Here is a 19,263-nt window from a genome sequence, read left to right on the forward strand (position 1 = left end):
GGACTAGAGGAAGTTTAGGGTTAGGCACTAGACTAAGAGGACGATTAGGGTCAGGCAGTAGACTAGAGGAAGGTCAGGGTTAGGTTCCTGGCGGGGAGATTAGGGTAATGCACTAGAGGCATGGTTAGGGTGTTTGGAAAAGATCAGGGCAGAAATACTCCCTATAAAGCCAGAGGATTGGAGGTCGGACCTGGAAGTGACAGCCACATGACTTCTAGGACCTGGGAAGACACTGCTGCAAACAGCAGGAGCAGGTAAGTCACCGCTGGGCCACAAGTGTGAAATGTCAACACAGTCAATGCTGAAATTATGACTATAGACATAGAATACCCAGCCCACTAATAGGACTACATTCATCTCTGCATCAGCTCCAAATCATCGAATGTTTAGACCGTCCCTAATAAAAGACAAACTGTATTGTTATGTTTTCCATTATACAGTAGGTTTACTGTGCAGTAACACATTAAAACAATTAACCTGACCTCTTCCAAAAAGCTGCATTCCCATTTTAAAGATGGTGGCATAATCCCATAAGAAACCATCACCTCATTTGTAATGAATATTTCAGACATTAGTAGTGACCAAGCCACCAAAGCAGGCAGTACGGATGGTGTAATGGTTAGCATTACTGCCTCACAGCACTGAGGTCATGGGTTCGATTCCTACCATGGCTCTAACTGTGTGGAGTTTGTATATTCTCCTCGTACTTGTGTGGGTTTCCTCCAGGTACTCCGGTTTCCTCCCACAATCCAAAAATATACTAATAGGTTAATTGGCTCCCAACAAAATTAACCCTAGCATGATTGTGTGTGCGTGTACATGTGATAGGGAATATAGATTGTAAGCTCCACTGGGGCAGGGACTGATGTGAATGAGCAAATATTCTCTGTAAAAGCGCTGCGGAATATGTGTGCTATATAAATAACTGGTAATAAATAATAAATAAAGCATGGGAATGCTTACATTATTTGAGGACTTTAAAAGTATAAATGCATAATAATGTGTATGTGGTTTTGAAGAGTCCAATGTTATCCATTACCAAAACAATGAAATTAGTATGCAGACAGCCATTTTATTGCTCACATTGGTATGCAGGCAGCCATTTTAGTGCTGATTTTGGTTACATGGCAGCTATGTGATTGGTGGAATTGGGATGTATGCAGAGCCTTTATTGCTGAAATCAGCCATTTTAATTCTACGTGCCTATATCAGTAAAAAATAATAATAATAAAAATTATATATATATATATATATATATATATATATATATATATATATATATATATATATATATATATATCACAAGCATTTTGTTTTCTAATTTTTATTTTGTCTTAACGTCCGTTGGAGCAATGCCAGTAATGGGACAGTTTGTATATAATGAACAACATGAAAAGCGCTCAAGGTAAAATATTGATATCTTTATTTACAAATGTACAGAGTTTCACAGAAACATTGTCTTTGCAAATACACAAGTTTTATACATCACGTAATGCTTCCCAGTCTGTGCTCTATTACGCATGTTCAATATTTCTCTCAGTCTTACTCAATTTCCAACAGAAAGAAAAAAAATTATATATTTATATTCCTCCAAAAATGATACATTTGTATTTACACATACACACGTACTTCTGATGTAGGTGTGGGGAAAATTACCGAGAGTGACTTTAAACAATGCAAGATCAAAAACACCCTAATAGAACATTAAGAAACGAGCAAATTGTGACAAATGCACTTAAATCTTAAAGGAAAAAAAAAAAATTGAACTTCAAATTTGAAAAAACTTTTTTTCATACGCTGAAAGTGTGTTCGCTTACACTCAGTTTCAATCACTGGATTGTATAGCTTTGAAAACAACCACAGACGATTTAAGTATTGATATTGTGGTTAATAGGAGACCAAATAAAACCACACATTTCCTAAACTATTTAAGATTTTTCTTTATTTTTTTTTTAAATAGGATTTTATTTTTATTTTTGTTGTCACCGACTAGAAGTTAGCCTGAACACAGTAATAGTCTATAGCTCCGCCACACAAAGCAAGGCTGTAAGAGGTACTGCGGCCTATAAATATTATTACCGTTGTCACATTAGAACAGGAGTAGCGGGTCATGTGACAACGGATATAGCAAATAAATATGGCGGCTTTTTGACTGAACACAAACATCCGAATGAAACTACTCATTATATAAGCCCTGTGTATCCTTACAGAAAATAAAACACATTAACACTTTACACATACGTGTGCAAACAATTGATACAGATATGTGCGAAGAAGAACAGACAAATCTACAGGTCACATAACTGCTTCGTTTGGTCAGGTATAATATACATTGTATATTTTTTTTCAGCGTGACAGTTGTGTTTATAGAGCAATAGTTTGTTTTCCAGAATCCACTGCTGTAGCAGTGCTTTGTGAATGGGGGTCACAGTGCAGGAATTATGGATGGCAAAATAAGAGGGTTATGTAGTAGCCCTGGCAGCAAAGGGATTAAATGGGTTACAACAGCAAAATATAATTAGAGGCTACAGAATCTCTTCGCTAATGGCTACAGGTTTATAAGCAGGCCAGGGATGAAGGGTATCAACAGGCACTGCCCATTGTGTTCTGTGGTTGCAGAGACATTTGGTGGAGCAGCAGTGTTTGGCCAGTCTTAATTCGAGATACCAGGAAATGTGCGTTATCATTCCACCAGGATCTCTTCCGTACAGAACGCGGAAAATTCAACCAACGGAAAATATTTTAAAACTCTGTACTAAATAATTATTTTTTTTATTTTTTAAAGGCAACATAATACCCATTATATTCTCTCCAGGATTTCTATTTACTGGGTTAGATAATTCGGTTCCCTACAGAAAGATGTAAACCTAGCACAATGATAAAGCGTAACATTTATAAACCTGTGTTTAAAAGGATGAGATTTTATTATTTGCTATTCTGCCTTAAGCCTGGATCCACTGCCTTAGCCTGGGGGCATTCTGTCCTAGCTCACTTGCTTCTGTGAGACAAGGGCAATGTTGTTTATTAGTTACATTGAAAGCTTCTTTTATGGTATGGTTTCTATGGTATCCAAGTCCGATCCAGTAAGAGGAATTATTTAGAGCCATAAGAGAGCGAAATTCCCACAGGGGGAACATGGGGCTAGAGAGGTGAGATTGGGAAGTGGAATGAAAATGATACAGGGAGAGCAATGTGGCTCCATAGGATTTCACTTCCGGTTACACAATTATTTGAAGTTCTTAGTACACAGGATAGGAAGATTCGCCCCCTGCAGTATATCAACAGGCTAACAGGTATTGGGGCAGTATTAGTGCTTTGAAAATCATAGCATTCCCCAAGTTCAATATTTAGGTTTTAATTTGTCATTCGTTCTGCCTCTGGTGGGATTTGTAGTGCCACAGGCTACTCGATTCTTACAATTAAAAGGAGTTTATTTTTTAGTGTTGTATTGCTGCACTCTTTCCAAAGCAGAATCCCAGGTATCACCAACATTAATGTCATATTCCTGAATGTGATCAATTCCTTTTTTTTCATATTCATGTACCCAGTTGAAAAAAAGAGAGAATAAAGAATACATGGAACACAAAAGATTTTAAAACAATGTATTTCCAACTGTGGAAAATAATATACCCTAATCACGTAATAAGTCACGTAGACCTGTCCCTGGTTCCGCTAACATTTCCCCAGGAGGGATCATTTTATCCAGCGCACTCTCAGACCTCTTATAGCCCGCACAGCAGGATAACAGGAAAGTCTGACCGCTATACTGCATACTTGGGTACTCTATAGAAGGATAGTAGCAGGTCCGCGATTCAGAACCTCTGCAGTAATAGCCATCTGGCTTCCATTTCACAGAATGGGGTTAAGACTGCAACATAACTTCACCGCTAATCACAGAAACCAATTTTAAGCAGTAATTTGGGGTCAGAAGTGTTTTCTATAGGGCAAGAAAATAAGTAATACCCCAGGTCCGTATTTCCGTCAGTGTATGGAGGCCTATAGGAAATTACCTCTCTCGTGATAAAAATCAAGGTCTCTCCTCTGGCGCATCATGGACAGAGGTAGATAAATGAATGCCCCAGCTAACTGAAATTAAGCCTCCATGGTATAGTTTTCTAAAAAGAAGATAAACTACAACAACAAAAAAATATCTAGAACTAGGTAAATGTAACGGAGGGGGAAATAAAGAAAAGAAAAACATTTATTGAGAAATTATAAGTTTTGTACTTATTCACAACAATCTTATGTAGTGGCTGTGCAAGAAACAGCGAAAATCTCTATTAAATAAAAAAGCAAAACATAATAATAATAATAACAATGAGGCCTGGTCTTCTTTACCAAACTCTTGTTTTTGTTTGTTTTCTGTATAATTACATCGGACTTCAGAGACTGTAAGTGGGACATACCTGTTCCTACACTAACATTTTATTTTGTTTAGGCTGAATTCCGTCCAGTGGATTATGTGGGACTACCTGGGAGGAACAGAAAGGGTCATTGCTCTAAAATTTCTGCAAGAGATGCATTTAACCCCCCCCACCACCGCTGCCAGATGTTCACAATATCACAACGTATGAAATCTCGCCGGCCTGCTCTCAGAAGTAGCAGACTTGCAATAAAGTCACTTTGGGCCATCAAAATAATAATAACAGGGGGGGAAAAAAAGGGTAAGAAAAAATTAACCAGTCTATAAACATGTGCCCATTTAAAACAAACATTGTTTGCTTGTTTCCGAAAGGATAAAAAGGTGATCTGTGCAGTGGGAGTAGGCCTGTGTGCGTCGCTCGTTGTTCGCTGTCCTTGTGCACACGGCCTCCCTGCTTCCTGGCTTTTTTTTTTAGTCCAAGAATAGCTTCCTACATCCCATGCGCGAGCGGTTTGATCGCCGGATGTCGAATTTGGTGTCTCGGCACTTTTGGCAAACGTAGATCTCTGGAACGTTAGACTTGCGGATTTTGGCACAGGATAGATGAATCCAAGTGTTGCATTCGTTGCACTCAATCATTGGCCGCCCAGCAAAGGGTTTCATGCAGAAACAGGTGACAAGATGCCAAGATTCGTCGTCTGCAATAAAACACATAGGGGTAAAATTTAAAATGCAAGTTGTTTTATGTAATTGGCCATTCACATAGACATACCTATAAACCAGTAGTTCTCAAACTCGGTCCTCAGGACCCCACACAGTTCACGTTTTTCCAGCTCACCCAGCAGGTGCACAGGTGTGTTCATTACTCACCGATACGTTTTAAAAGATCCACAGATGGAGATAATTATTTTACTTGCAATTCTGTGAGGAGACCTGCAAAACGAGAACTGTTTGGGATCCTGAGGACAGAGTTCGAGAACCTGTAAATGTAAAGTACTTTACAGCCGAAGATGGCAGAGAATAGCTAGAAATAAGCCAGAAAAGAAGATTATGGGCCTTATTCAGGTTTGTTAGCAAACCAAAACGGCACACTCATGGGCAAAACCATGTTGCAATGCAGGTGGGGCAGATGTAACATGTGCAGAGAGATTAGATTTGGGTGGGGCGAGTCAAAACTGAAGTCTAAATCGCTGTGTAAAAATAAAGCAGACAGTATTTACCATGTACATAAACCATATAATCCACCCAAATCTAACTCTCTCTGCACGTTACATCTGCCCCACCTGCAGTGCAACATGGTATTGTCCAATTGCTTACTTTCTTGGTTTGCTAACAAACCTGAACAACCCCCTATATCCGTTTTACAAGGCACCAGTCTCATATAACGGAAGTGGTCAGTTTGTGGTCCAAACCATGTTATTTTTTTTCCTCAGAATAGTCTGTACAACATAACAGCTTGCATCCATTGGTTCAGTCAACAAAATGGCTGCACTCATGTAGGGCACTGGCATGATAACTTGTCAATATACTGAAACATCTAACGTGTAGCTATTACAAGGTTTTTTTAAAAAAAAGCTAGTATTTTTGGAGCTATTTATCCAGCACCACATTTTTGCTTATTGCTGCATTGTCATGGAAATTATAAATTCATTTTTGAGGCAAATTTATTTATATTTTCCTGCGGGGACCCAGCCTACAATAAGAGCCCATCCCTGCAAAGCCTAAAAAGTAAAATGATTGTTTACATGATCACTTTATTCGAAGTTTGTATACACGGGCATCGCTAATTAACAAAAAAAGGGATCCTTTGGATCTCTCTCCAAAAAATAAATAAATTGTATTCATGTAGCCCAGGCATTCCCAACCACGGTCCTCAAGGCACACTAAGGGGCCCTACTCACTGGCCGACCCGCCGCCGAGCTGCCCGACGGCGGATACGGCCGACGAGCGACCCGGCGGCGGGGGGGCAGTGACGGGGGGAGTGAAGTTTCTTCACTCCCCCCGTCACGCGGCTGCATTGAAGTGCAGGCAAATATGGACGAGATCGTCCATATTGGCCTGCATGCACAGCCGACGGGAGACCAGCGATGAACGAGCGCGTGGCCGCGCATCGTTCATCGCTGGAGTCTCCACACTGAAAGATATGAACGAGTTCTCGTTCATTTATGAACGAGATCGTTCATATCTTTCAGAAAATCGGCCAGTGTGTAGGGCCTATAACACTGCAGGTTTTAGTGATATCCAGGCTTCAGCACAGGTGACTTAATTAGTACCTCAGTTATTTTGATTTAACCATCTGTGCTGCAGCCTGGATATCACTAAAACCTGCACGGTTGGTGTGCCTTGAGGACCGTGGTTGGGAATGCCTGATGTAGCCCCATAGGTGACTTGGAAACATATGGGGGCTGCTCTTGCCGTGGAAAATGAAGGCACCATAGAAGAAATCTCCGATATCTACAGCGGACATATTCAGGGGAGACTTGATGCGGATGTATTCAGAAAAGAAAAAAACCTGCAGTTTGAGGTGGATCGTCATGCAAACGTTCTTTTATAAATATGCAGGTGAAGTCTCTAAAATATACTTAACAGGAGGAGCCCTTCCGAGGGTGAATAAAAAGGGATACTTTCCCTTTAAGGGTTACGACTCCCCCTCAAGTCAGCCACGCAATGAAGCATGAACGGAACAACAATGAATCAATTTAATTAACTCCTTCATGGCCAGGCTAAGTTTGCATTTAGGGGGGCTGCTGGCTTCACAGGGAATAACTTTTCTATTACATCCTGCACATGGGTCAAGGCATTAGTAAGGGTGGATAAGGCCAATTATGTGCAGACATAAGCCATTCTGTGCGACAGTCATACAAAAACGGTTACAATGTGTGACGTGGTTTTGGGGCTAACTTGTTTTTAATTATTACTATAATTATTTATTCCGATATTACATTTGAACTTTTGTTTGACAAGGGGTGCAAAAAGGCCCTCTTCTAGGAGTATCTAGTTCTGCGCTTTGTTGCATTAAGACCTAGCACAACAGGGTGTAGATCTACGCATGGGAACAGGGAAAAAAGGGTTAAACGCGGCACTCTGAGAAACGCTTGTGCAGCTTGTTGAGGAGGCAACATTTATTGTGGTGTAAATGGGAATAATTGCTGGCTGATTGGAAGAGGCAGTGTGCTGTAACATCGCACAAATCTCTATAATGGGTTGCATTGTAATGAAAGCACGGATTGGCGTTCGAGAGTAAAACGATGGATAAGGCTTCATTCACAATGCAATTCAATGGGAAGGCAGGCGCAATACACTGGCTGGTGGAAACAAAGACCTCATTAGGCCACGGTGGCTGTACTCACTGGGCTGTTGTGCAGATTACATATTAACATGTATTAAAAACATACTCTCTGCTATCAGGAAATCTCATGTGTTACAACACTAGCAATGATTTGGGGTAAAATTATCCAGAATGGACAAATCCTGGGACCAAAGTGTAAATTGTATCTGTAGAAACACTGCCCATGCCTAATTATTCTACTGGTGTCAATGGATGTAGATCTTGCCTGGCTCCTTCCTAGCTCCTCAGACAGAAGGAGTCCAGAATTCCTCCATTATTTTGTCCACCCCTCGAAAATGTACACCTCACAAACTTTTGTACAATGGACATTTGCTTTTGTCCCGATTTTCTGGTTCATACTGTGCCTGTGTGTCAAATTATCCACAGATTGACTTAATTTTTAAAGGCGGCCATCTTGAGTTGAGCCAGAAGGGCTGCCATTTTGTGTCCCGAGACATTAGTCAAATTCGCTCTAGAAATCTACTAAACACTGGTTCCCTGTGAATCACAGCATCTTCATGAAAATATATTTATCCCAGACATGATCTGTTTTCAATGTGTTTGAGCAATGGATGCCCATTATCGCTGGCAATTTTAGAATAGTGAAACAAGAAATAGTGGATCTAACACTGAATTTCTTGTATCTTCTTTCTTCATATAAAAATTGTGTTGTTTTTTTTAGCTTATCAACAACCTTTATAACTCTACTTACATGGGCTAAAATTGGGCAATACTGTAGTATTATCAAACAATTTGAAAGCAATAGGTAAGTTGTGCATAAGTTGTGCGTTAGTAGCGGTAACAAACTGTTGGATTCAGTCCAGAACAGCTAGGGAGAAAACACCATTTAGTGCAACTTCACTTTATGGCGACAAGATTATAAATGGATACAGTAGAGGCAGTCATTTTGTTGACTGAACCAACACAAAAAACAATATAGACTATCATGTAACTAGACTATTTGGCCGTAACACCTCCATGATGTACATGGGGGTCATTCCGAGTTGATTGCTCGCTAGCATTTTTTAGCAGCCGTGCAAACGCATTGTCGCCGCCCACCGGGGAGTGTATTTTCGCTTTACAGAAGTGCGAACGCTTGTGCAGTAGAGCGCCTGCAAAATCTTTTTGTACAAAACAAGACCAGCCCTGTACTTACTCTTCGTGTGCGTTGATTCTAACGACGGAGGGACGGCTTTTGACGTCACACACCCGCCCAGCCACGCCTGCGTTTTTTCTGCCATGCCTGCGTTTTTCTAAGCACTCCATGAAAACGGTCAGTTGCCACCCAGAAACGCCCACCTCACGTCAACCTTCCTGCGTTCAGCCGTGCGACTGGAATGTCCGTTACACTCTGTGCAAACCCACGATGCTCATTGTACCCGGTGCATATGCATGCGCAGAAATGCCGATTTTTAGCGTGATCGCTGCGAACAACGGCAGCTAGCGATCGACTCGGAATGACCCCCATAGGGCCTTATTCAGACGAGATTGCTAGCAAGCGATTTTGCACTGCTGCGATCAGATAGTCGCTGCCTACAGGGGGAGTGTATTTTAGCTGTACAAGTGTGTGAACGCATGTGTAGCAGAGCTGTACAAACTGATTTTGTGCAGTCTCTGCGCATCCCAGGACTTACTCAGCCGCTGCGATCACATCAGCCTGTCCAGGACCGGAATTGACATCAGGAACCCTCCCTGAAAACGCATGGAAACGCCTGCGTTTTTCCAGACACTCCCTGAAAACGGTCAGTTGACACCTACAAACGCCTTCCTCCTGTCAATCTCCTTGTGATCGCCCATACCAATGGATCCGTCGCACAAACCCATCGCTGAGCAGTGATCCGCCTGCGCATTGCGGTGCATACGCGGTTTGGACCTGATAGTCTGCTGTGAGAAAAGGCACAGCAGCAATCAGGTCTGGATTACCCCCATAGACCATTAATAGGCTGCATGCTAGTTACTGCCATAAAATGGCTGCCATCCCTGGAGCACATAATAGCTGTGCAATCAGATGAGTCTCTTCTTACTGCCATCCATTGATACAAATATTTTCCAGTGCAGGATGCAGTCTGATTGTGATCATTAACATAACACATGTCTGTAAATGTTACTTCTATAGTTTCATTTAACATGAAACAAACACCTCACATCAGATTTACTTCTGCTTATTTTGAAGCAAAAAAAAAAAATGCTGACAGACACATTTCCTGCTGTCACGTACAACTTCCGTTTATGACATGAACTAAGGAAACGCTTAAAGAGCACCAGACAGCTACAGTGGAGGCAGCCATTTTGTTTACCCAACCAATATTTTGAAGAATGCACATCACTGAAGCACATTGCTGGTTCCTATGGAATTACAAACCGACTTCACAAAATGGCTGCTTCCATTCTGTGCAGACAAGAACTAGTTTTTAAGCATCTTGTGTTGCCTAACCCACACCTTTTCGTCAAGTGAATTCATCCTTACCCGAGTCCACCATGATGTCTTCATCATTGCCTGTGCCATCTTCATCCCGGAAAACCACCTGTTTTCCCTGCCGTATGACTGTTCTTTTCCCCAGGTTCACCTCGGTGTACTCAGTCTTTATCTCATCTGTGTCGTAAGAGGCCATATTGACAGAAGCACTGTCCATGCTGTCATTGTAGCTCTCGAACATCGGGTCCGGCATCTCGTGTGCTGGAGACATCTTAAGATCCAGGGGGTGATCCAGGACTGGAGCAGGAGTCATCTCTTCTGGCAAGTTGTCCTCCGGCTCTATTTTTATAATGGCCTTCAGATAGGCTTCCTCTTTCTCCGCCTGCTCCCTCTTCTTCAGCTTTTTCTTTTTCTTAATCTTGTCCAGTTTCTTCCGATCCAGGAGAAAGCTGCTGAGCTTGGCGTGTTTCAGCATCGATGGGTAGGATCTGTCATGTTTTAGGTCTCCAAAACTTCTTCGCTTTTTGATTGGCAAAACGCCGTTAGATGAGACATCCTGGAACCTAGAATCCCAGCTGTCACTGTCCACTGTACTTCCTGTGCTGTTGGGGGGGCTTGCGCCTGCTCGGAGAGGGTACTCCTGAAGAGATTAAGGTTAAATGATAATTACTTAGTGCAAACAATTACTTTTTTCACCCCTCAGATACTTATTATTAGCATAATGTTTTTATACCCCACAGCATTGGCACATGTAACCAAAATTCACATTATCCTAAATTGATCTGTTATTAACAAAATGGCTGCCGCCACAGTGTGCAAGCGGAGAGCAGCTCCCTGCTGGTTAGAAATGCCTTTGCAGAAACACATCCATCATTTTTTTACTTATTTCCAAGGCACCTGGTAGAAATCGATATTTAATAAAAATAAATAGTAAGTACACATTTTTTTTAATAACCTATTTCAGACAAGGTCTCTCTTCCTAAAACAAACTTACTTACCAGCCTCAGCCGGCAAATATAAGCAAATTCCCTGGTGGGATAATGCTCCACATTGAATGATTACATTCAGTGGGCCAATTCAGTTTGCCAGAATAAACAAGAATCTTTAACCGCAACATTTTACATTTTCAATCCTCCCCCTCCCCAGCTTAAAAGCCTTGTGCTTCTTCATTTATGTTGCAATCTGAGAGGTCCCAGCGCACTCATCGCCCACTTTATATCTACGTCTAGAAGAAACGGCAAGGCTGGTAATTATGACGTGCCGAAATGAGATTAGCATTAAAATATTATATAAAACTTTATTTAGACATTTCAGGTCATTCATTTGAACAACTTAAATCCCCCCCCCCTTCCCTACCATATACTGTACAGTAGGTTCAGGCAACCCGACTTCCAGGAACTACTAGCCCCAACTTGCCAAGTCATCAAAAGCATGCTGGAACTTGTAGTCCCCTCAGCAGCTGAACTGCCACAGGTTGCTTACCTCTGCTGTACCGCAGATTACTGACATTTGAGATCCCATAGTCCAGCTCAGCTGTCAAGTATGATATCTGAAGTAACCTGACAGCATTAGGAAGACATACTTCCTCCAGTACAAAAAACAATGGGTCTGGGACTCCAGGTCGACAACAAAAAGGTCGACACACCTTAGGTCGACGTGGAAAAAGGTCGACATGCATTTTTTATGGTATTTTTGGTGTCGTTTTCTTTGTAGAGTGACTGGGAACCCCAATTAGTGCACCGCGTCCCCTCGCATCTTCGGGCATGGTGCCTTCGCTCGGCACAGATTACCGTTCCAATCGTAGTCCACGTGGATTGTTAAGTATGAAAAGGTTCCAAAAAAAAATTGTGAAAAACTCATGTCGACCTTTTTCCACGTCCACCTTTTTCCTGTCGACCTAAGGTGTGTCGACCAATTGGCGTCGACCTAAGGTGTGTCGACCTTGTTGTTGTCGACCTGGAGTCCGGATACCAAAAACAATACCACACACACACACCACTCGCTGCAAGAAACAAGCCCGTATCATGACAGTCACTGGTTGAATTAAGCACAGCCCTGCACAAATAATGCCAAATGGTGGATTACAGGTGATCAGCCTGCTTTAACCCTTTGAGGACTGCACCAAATATGCTGCATAGTTCTACAGGAGAGTGGCACTTACATAATTCATTACATTCCTGTGCTGTAAACTCAAATCATTTAAAATATTTTCTGAGGTAATAAGTAGTAAATAATAGTTTTCCATGTAAATGTGTTTGCAGATAAGTAGCAAAGGCCAGAAAACCAATGGCTTGTGTTATCACACAGTATGTAAAAAGTCCCAAATCCAGGGTATGACCTAGGGACTGTTTTCTTCCAACCTAATTTTTGCATTACAAGATAATGATAATAACGTATGTAAATAATACAATCTTTTACTTCTATAGGAACTACGAGGGTTCCAATAAATGCATATAACAGCCAGATGGGCTTACCGGGGGCTATGCATGTCTCTAGACTATTACATGGAAGCTACAGGTGACTAGGAAGATGAATAATGTTCTCCATCACTATTTTGATCATCCTATGCATATCAGTATAAAACACTAACAGTAAATAGTATAAACATTCCCCTAAAATACAGGTACAGACTTGCCTCTTCAGGGTAAGGTATGTATCCAGCATATGCCAACACAAATGTACAGAACTTATTAAAGTCCTCCACTGTTCTCCGTCTGTAGTTCGGTGTTCCATCCTGAAAAACAACAAGTAGTGTTTTACTCATTTACACTGAGTTTTACCAAATACACAGAAGCAGCAACACCTAATACTAGATGTGCCCGTGTTTCCAGCCTGTGACTTGGACATATGCAAACAGTGTCTCAGTACAACACAGCAGGAAGTATAGCACCACCGGGGGAGCTGCAGAGTACTAGATTTACAAAGTACAAGTGCTGATCCTGGGACATGAACCAAGCAAGCAGTCAATTACACCAGAGGTCACCAAACACGGTCCTCAAGGCACCCCAACGGTCCAGGTTTGAAATGTATCCATGCTTGGCCACAGGTGACTTAATTAGCACCTCAGTCAATTTGATTTAACCATCTGTGCTAGAGCCATGGATATACCCAAATCCTGGACTGTTGGGGTGCCTTGGGGACCGCGTTTGGAAACCTCTGAATTACACTTTATATTATGCCCTCTCACACCTGTTTGTCGCATGGACTGTGGCCTACAGATGTTCTGGAATAAGTGTCCCAATTCCATAGTCTACAGTTTGAGTGCGGTATTTACCAAAGCATGGAGAGAGAGAGAGAGAGAGAGAGAGAGAGAGAGAGAGAGAGAGAGAGAGAGAGAGAGAGAGAGAGAGAGAGAGAGATAAAACACTAACCAATCAGCTTATCTCTCATAATTAAGGCTGTGTTTGAAAAATGACAGTTAGAAGCTGATTGGTTGGTGCTTTATTTCTCACCAAGTATTACTACATACCCTTCTTAGTATCTATAGATTTATGCCATATGAGAGTGATCGGTTAGTACTTTGGGGCAGATGTATTAAGGCTGGAGAAGTAATAAAGCAGTGATAAATGAAAGGCGATAAAGCACCAGCCAATCATCTTCTAACTGTCAATTTACATATTGGAGCTGATTGGCTGGTGCGTTATCAACTTGCATTTATCACTGCTTTATCACTTCTCCAGGCTTAATACATTTGCCCCTTTTATTTCTATACAATCTATCCCACTCCAAACTTTCATAAATACCCCACTATAGATTTAAACTTTTTCTGTATCAGTGTTTCATGACCCCTGTCCCCAGAGACCTCTAACATGTTTTACACATCTCGGTATCTTAAAGTGAACTAATTAGCTCCACCTGTGGAATTTTTACAATGTGTCAGTCAGTAATGACTACACCTGTGCACCTGTGTAACTAGTACAGATGCTTAAAATATACAGAGTAGTTGGGAAACACTGATCTACATGCTCAATCACTGAATCATCTACTGTACCACAAATACATACAAAGTCAGCAACACACACATATACATAAAAACAGTCACTTCTTCTATTGAGCCCCTTGTGGCAAAACTCAGAACTGCAGTAAAAGAAAAAGTGCTGATTCTTGGACAAGAACCAAGCAAGCATGCAATTAGCTATATATTATAACACACTCACACCTGTTTGTTGCCAGGACTGTGGCCTACAAATTTGCCCTGGAAGAAGTGTCCCTATTGCAACACACACGGCTTTACTTTCCTCAGTTGCATAAACTGAGACAAGGGAAATAAAAAATAGCAATTCATCTACATTCTACTTAATACTATTAAAGTACTACAGGAGATAAATAAGTCAATGGATACAACCTATGTACTAAATCAGGGATGGGGAACCTTCGGCCCTCCAGCTGTTGTTGAACTACACATACCAGCATGCCTCGCTACAGTTTTGCTATTTGGCCATGCTAAAACTGTTGCAGGGCATGCTGGGATGTGTAGTTCAACAACAGCTGGAGGGCCGAAGGTTCCCCATCCCTGTACCAAATAGTAGCCTCAACACAATGCATCAAGACCCATAACTGTTGCATGGTATGAAGGACTCAGCCCTCGGTGCTGCACAGAGATAGGAGCAGCCTGATCAGCGTATACAGTATACAGTCTCCACCTTACATTGGGGTAGGACAGCCAATTACATATAGATTTACACACACCCCAGGCTGTTTCTCCTCCATGTCACAGGATTTGCATGTCTTGGCTACAATACACCTGATCTAACCCAACCTTGTTGGGGCAGATGAAAATGGATGTAGGAAGGTGCATCCTCAAAAGATCTGCAATGAACAGTGTTCGCTTTAACCCATGCCCTGCCAGCAAGCGCATTTCACTCCACAATGCAGCTACACAGTAACATGAATAACGAGTTAAATAAACCTGGGACCTCTGCTTTGTGCTTTAATAGCTGATCTTAAATCAAATACCTATAAATATGATTTGCTGCCAGACCAAACACAGCCCCCTATGTGACCCCCACATTACTAAAATCCTCCACAGCCCCTGTTTAGTGGCAGACTATTCTAACAAGGGCAGGAAGGCATGAGAACAGATAGCCTATGTCAGTGGTTCTCAAACTCGGTCCTCGGGGGCACACACAGTGCATGTTTTGCAGGTCTCCTCACAGAATCGCAAGTGAAATAATAAGCTCCACCTGTGGACCTTTTAAAATGTGTCAGTGAGTAATTAATACACCTGTGCACCTGCTGGGTTACCTGCAAAACATGCACTGTGTGTGCCCCCCGAGGACCGAGTTTGAGAACCTCTGGCCTATGTGATAGAAATATTATAGTAAGTGATGTAACTGATCACTGTAACAGCCTGCAGCATACAGAACACGGACAGCAATGTAAATTGTACACTCTGGAAAGAGAATAGTTAAAACGAGCAGGGGAAAAAAAGCCAAGGTAAGTGGCCAGAGCCATCTACCAAGGGTCTGCAGCAGGCAATGATGGGTCTGGGGGCTGTTAAACTTTCCCTGCCACAAAAATGTCCCAGTGTTTCAGTATCTGTGTTAACCCCATTCTGCACCCAAGGGCAGCAACATAAAGGGACTCACACACTGATCTGCTGCATGGAGAAATATATAAACATGCAATGAAATCCTTTACAATATGTACAGTTCCTTTATTCCTACAGACCAACGGGGATGCATATAGCATATGCCCAATACGGGAGCCATTGTGAGACCAGAACGGAAGCTTGCTTCACTCCTCAAGGCACTGCATGGGTTAAACCAGATGAATGCCCCAAGACAATACAGATCCCTCACATGTAAAATGCTAATCGCAGGCTACGTATGTTGCATATAAAGGCGGGGGCACAGGAGGGTGCAGCGTTAGTCACACAGGTGCCTGCAACTTACTGTAGGGTAATGCACAAATGAGCCATCTGCACCCACTGTACACCTCCACATATCAACCTGCAGAGCCCAGAGGGGACTAGGGGGCAGCAGAAGGTATTGGATGCATCAGATCTATTGCAGGTTAGGATAAGATGGACACAGTAGTCCTATAAGGGATTCCCCTTGGCATCATGTGGTACTGAGCAAGCCTTGTGTGCCCCAGACACTGCCTGAGACCATGCCAGGACTCCTCTGCCATCCCCACCATCTGGGAAACCCATCTGGCGCACTAGCCCCATCCACGTAGGCTGTACCCAGTCATATGTGCTGTGGTGAGTGCAGAGGATACTGCAGTCACTAAGGGGATCTGTGCTGATCTTCAGTTAGTTATTTGTATTATTACTTTAGGGTTTTATTTTGTTTTACTGAAATTAACAAAAACATTAGGAGTACACATTGATACTAGACTAAGAAAATATTGCCATATTACTGATACATAAAAGGAACTCTATGCACAGGTCAAGCCAACCCTTGTTAACCCCTGCAGTGTCTGCCATCCATAGGGGCTCAGTGTTGCAGATACGGGTGCTGGGGGAGGGGATGCATACATGGTGATCAGTGGGACTGCAACCTCAAGGGACATCCTCAGTCCTAGTGACTGTGGGAGGAGCCAGGAGGAAAGCCCAGAAGGGCGGGGCTATCTATGAGTGACAGTTAACCCTGAAAACGCAGAGATGAGGCTTTGGATAGCACGGCGATCTGACCTGCCTGTACAGATATACCAGGAGAGGCCATATGAACGACAGATCAGATACATTGTAACACTAACTAATGCACACCATGATAGTGACACAACTCCACTTAGATAATTCCCTAACACCCCTCCTTCCCATCCACTGCAGTAGCACAAGACCCCCAGAGGTCCACCAAATACTGGAGGGACTCCTTCCACCGGGTACATGGGAGCCTCACTGATACAATGTAACAAACACACAACTCCTCCTCCTGGCTGCAGCCCAGACACCCGTCACCGATTTAGTGCTGGATTGTAGCTAGATCGGGGCTGAAATGGGGAGAAGTGGCTTGATGGGGGTGAACCCTGCCCTTTAAATGGGGGAAGGGGGGGGGGGGGGGGATCTAGGCGACTTGCTCAGCCACACTACAGAACCGGTCACAGCAGGAGATCCCCCCCCCCCTCCCCCACAGACACGTTGTGGGGACACAATATACGACCAGATCGCCACATTATCCTATTGGGGCCAGGACTGACCACAATATGCTGCTTTTATTACTAATATCTGACTGGAGATTTAGGGCAGTGGCGCCCACCACTGTACTGGGGATTGCTAGATGAGGGCGCCTGGCACCACCCGCCCCCCATCCCACGACATGCACACTCAACCCTGTACCCTGCTTTATGTGCTGCAGGGACCCCCACACACTGGTGCCCCCCATCTCAGCACCCAGGACACGGACTGGACACCCAAGGCAGTAACAAAGCAGACGTACAGGCAATACTAGAGGGAGTGGGTGTAGTCTGTTATCTGCCTCCCCCCCATCCGCCTGCATTTCTCCATAGCCAGCGACTGGGGACATCTGCGTGGGGAGGGGGCTATTAATGCCTCAGTATAGGGGTGCACACTTGTAAAATAGACAATCACCCCCACCAAGGAGTTACGTGCAAATGCTGGTCTCAAACATCAGGGTGGGGAAAAGACATGGGGGGTTATGGGTGGTGTCCCTTTAAACACCCACCGACTACAGCACCCACATATTGCATCCGTGGCTACAGATCAGTACTTGGTCGACGTTATAAACGGAATTGGAGGGCATATTAGTCGAGGTCAGGGTGGCATCTACTGTGGGAGACATACAGGGCAGCTTTATATCTGGGCTGCAAAGTATTAAACCGAAGAAAACTGGGGTGAAGCTTTAAGGTGGGTCTGGGGGTGAGATCCACTAGAGAGGGGTAGTGATCAAGTATTAAGGAGTGCGTGGAGAAGGGGGTCGCCTGTCTGGGTAGAGCTGCTTCTACACCCCCACCACCACCCTTCCCCAGACTCCACCATGTCCTGATCATTGCTGATCACAAGCTCCAACTTTATTCTGATTAATTTAGGAAATCGTGGGGGATAGTTACTGCAAGGAGCCACCTGCACCCCCCAAATGTGAGGCAGGTCACGCCTCGGAGCCCTGACTGTGGAGTGGATTCAAGATGGTGATTGCTGGTGAGCACACTGCCAGCCAGCTACCTGGAGAGCACAACCCCAGACAATGAGACACGTCCCAGCCAACGTCCTACAGGGGGGACTGGCAGGGACAATTGGGGGGCACAGAGGAGGGGGCGAGCATGCTGCCCCCAAAATACTTTCCTTACCCTGTGCAAGGACAAGATGGCGCAAGTTGTAATGAGAGATGGGTCAGGCAGTGAGAGGGTTAGGCAGCTCTGCCATGGGGGTACACAGGGTGGGGGTATCAAGCATATGGGGTGCATGAGGGGAGGTGCTATGAGGGGATGGGGGGCTGCATGGGAACTAGCAATTCATGGTAGGAAATATAACCAACTTACCTCTGAATCAAAAGTTGAGGTGGATGCAGTGTCCATGGCGGGGGCTGGCTGATCCAGGTGGGGTGGGTGATCCAAGCAGGGGGTGGAGGGTGTCTGATCCCTGGAAGGTGCTGGGGGTAATGGAGCAGTAGGTGCCCCCTTAGACCGGGGGTGCTGTAGAGGTAGGGGTGCAATCCCAGGGAGGGTCAGGTGTCCAGCCTGGCCACCTCCAGGCTCTGCAGACCGTCCTCTCCGAGCAGCAAGTGCACACAATGTGCCAGCAGCGTCACCACTGACCCCAGATCCCAGGAGCCCCCCCAAAGTCCAGAGCCCTGCAACGCCAGACAGCCCACACAACTACTCCAGCAGCTCCCAATGAATCTCTCCTTCTTTTCCCCCTTCCCTCTCACCCTCCTCGCCTCTTCTGATGTCACTGGCAATTTGCTTTTGTTAATCTCTCCTCCTTGGTAGGATTGGCCAGTCTCACGAGGAAATCACCCATGGCGGCCGCGCACAGCATGCCGGGGCGTGTAGTTCTCTGGACGCCGCCGGACTGCTGGCGAGGGTTTTTTTTCTTTTCTTTTTTTTTTTTTTTCAACAAGCTTTATTGACATCTAAAACGTTATCTCAGCGGTACCTTAACCTTACATTTGGTTGGAAGCGCCCCCTCTATGCATGTCGTCAGCAGCATGAGATAATTTATTACAGTGATACACTCTGCCTGAATCTTCTTTA

The 19,263-nt window shown here is 43.8% G+C and overlaps 1 protein-coding gene across 1 annotated transcript; it reads right to left on the reverse strand.

The window, feature by feature from the left end:
- Window positions 1–1,400: 1,400 nt before the first annotated feature.
- On the reverse strand, window positions 1,401–18,932 carry PHF13 (PHD finger protein 13). Its single transcript, XM_063943395.1, has 4 exons — window positions 18,550–18,932; window positions 12,743–12,841; window positions 10,159–10,747; window positions 1,401–5,061 (listed from the first exon to the last, which is right to left on the reverse strand). Exons 1-4 carry the CDS (start codon window positions 18,583–18,585, stop codon window positions 4,835–4,837), a joined length of 951 nt encoding a protein of 316 aa, XP_063799465.1. The 5' UTR covers window positions 18,586–18,932; the 3' UTR covers window positions 1,401–4,834.
- Window positions 18,933–19,263: the final 331 nt, after the last annotated feature.

Source organism: Pseudophryne corroboree, chromosome 10 (genome assembly GCF_028390025.1).
Source record: "Pseudophryne corroboree isolate aPseCor3 chromosome 10, aPseCor3.hap2, whole genome shotgun sequence".
NCBI lineage: Eukaryota > Metazoa > Chordata > Amphibia > Anura > Myobatrachidae > Pseudophryne > Pseudophryne corroboree.

Bases quoted from the DNA above. Each gene is read 5' to 3' on its own strand.
- PHF13 (XM_063943395.1), bottom strand. From the start codon at position 18,585: ATGGACACTGCATCCACCTCAACTTTTGATTCAGAG. The intron at 12,842-18,549 runs GTAAGTTGGTTA...GTTGTTTTTCAG, and splicing joins CCTCAACTTTTGATTCAGAG to GATGGAACACCGAACTACAG. The intron at 10,748-12,742 runs GCAAGTCTGTAC...TAATCTCTTCAG, and splicing joins ACATACCTTACCCTGAAGAG to GAGTACCCTCTCCGAGCAGG.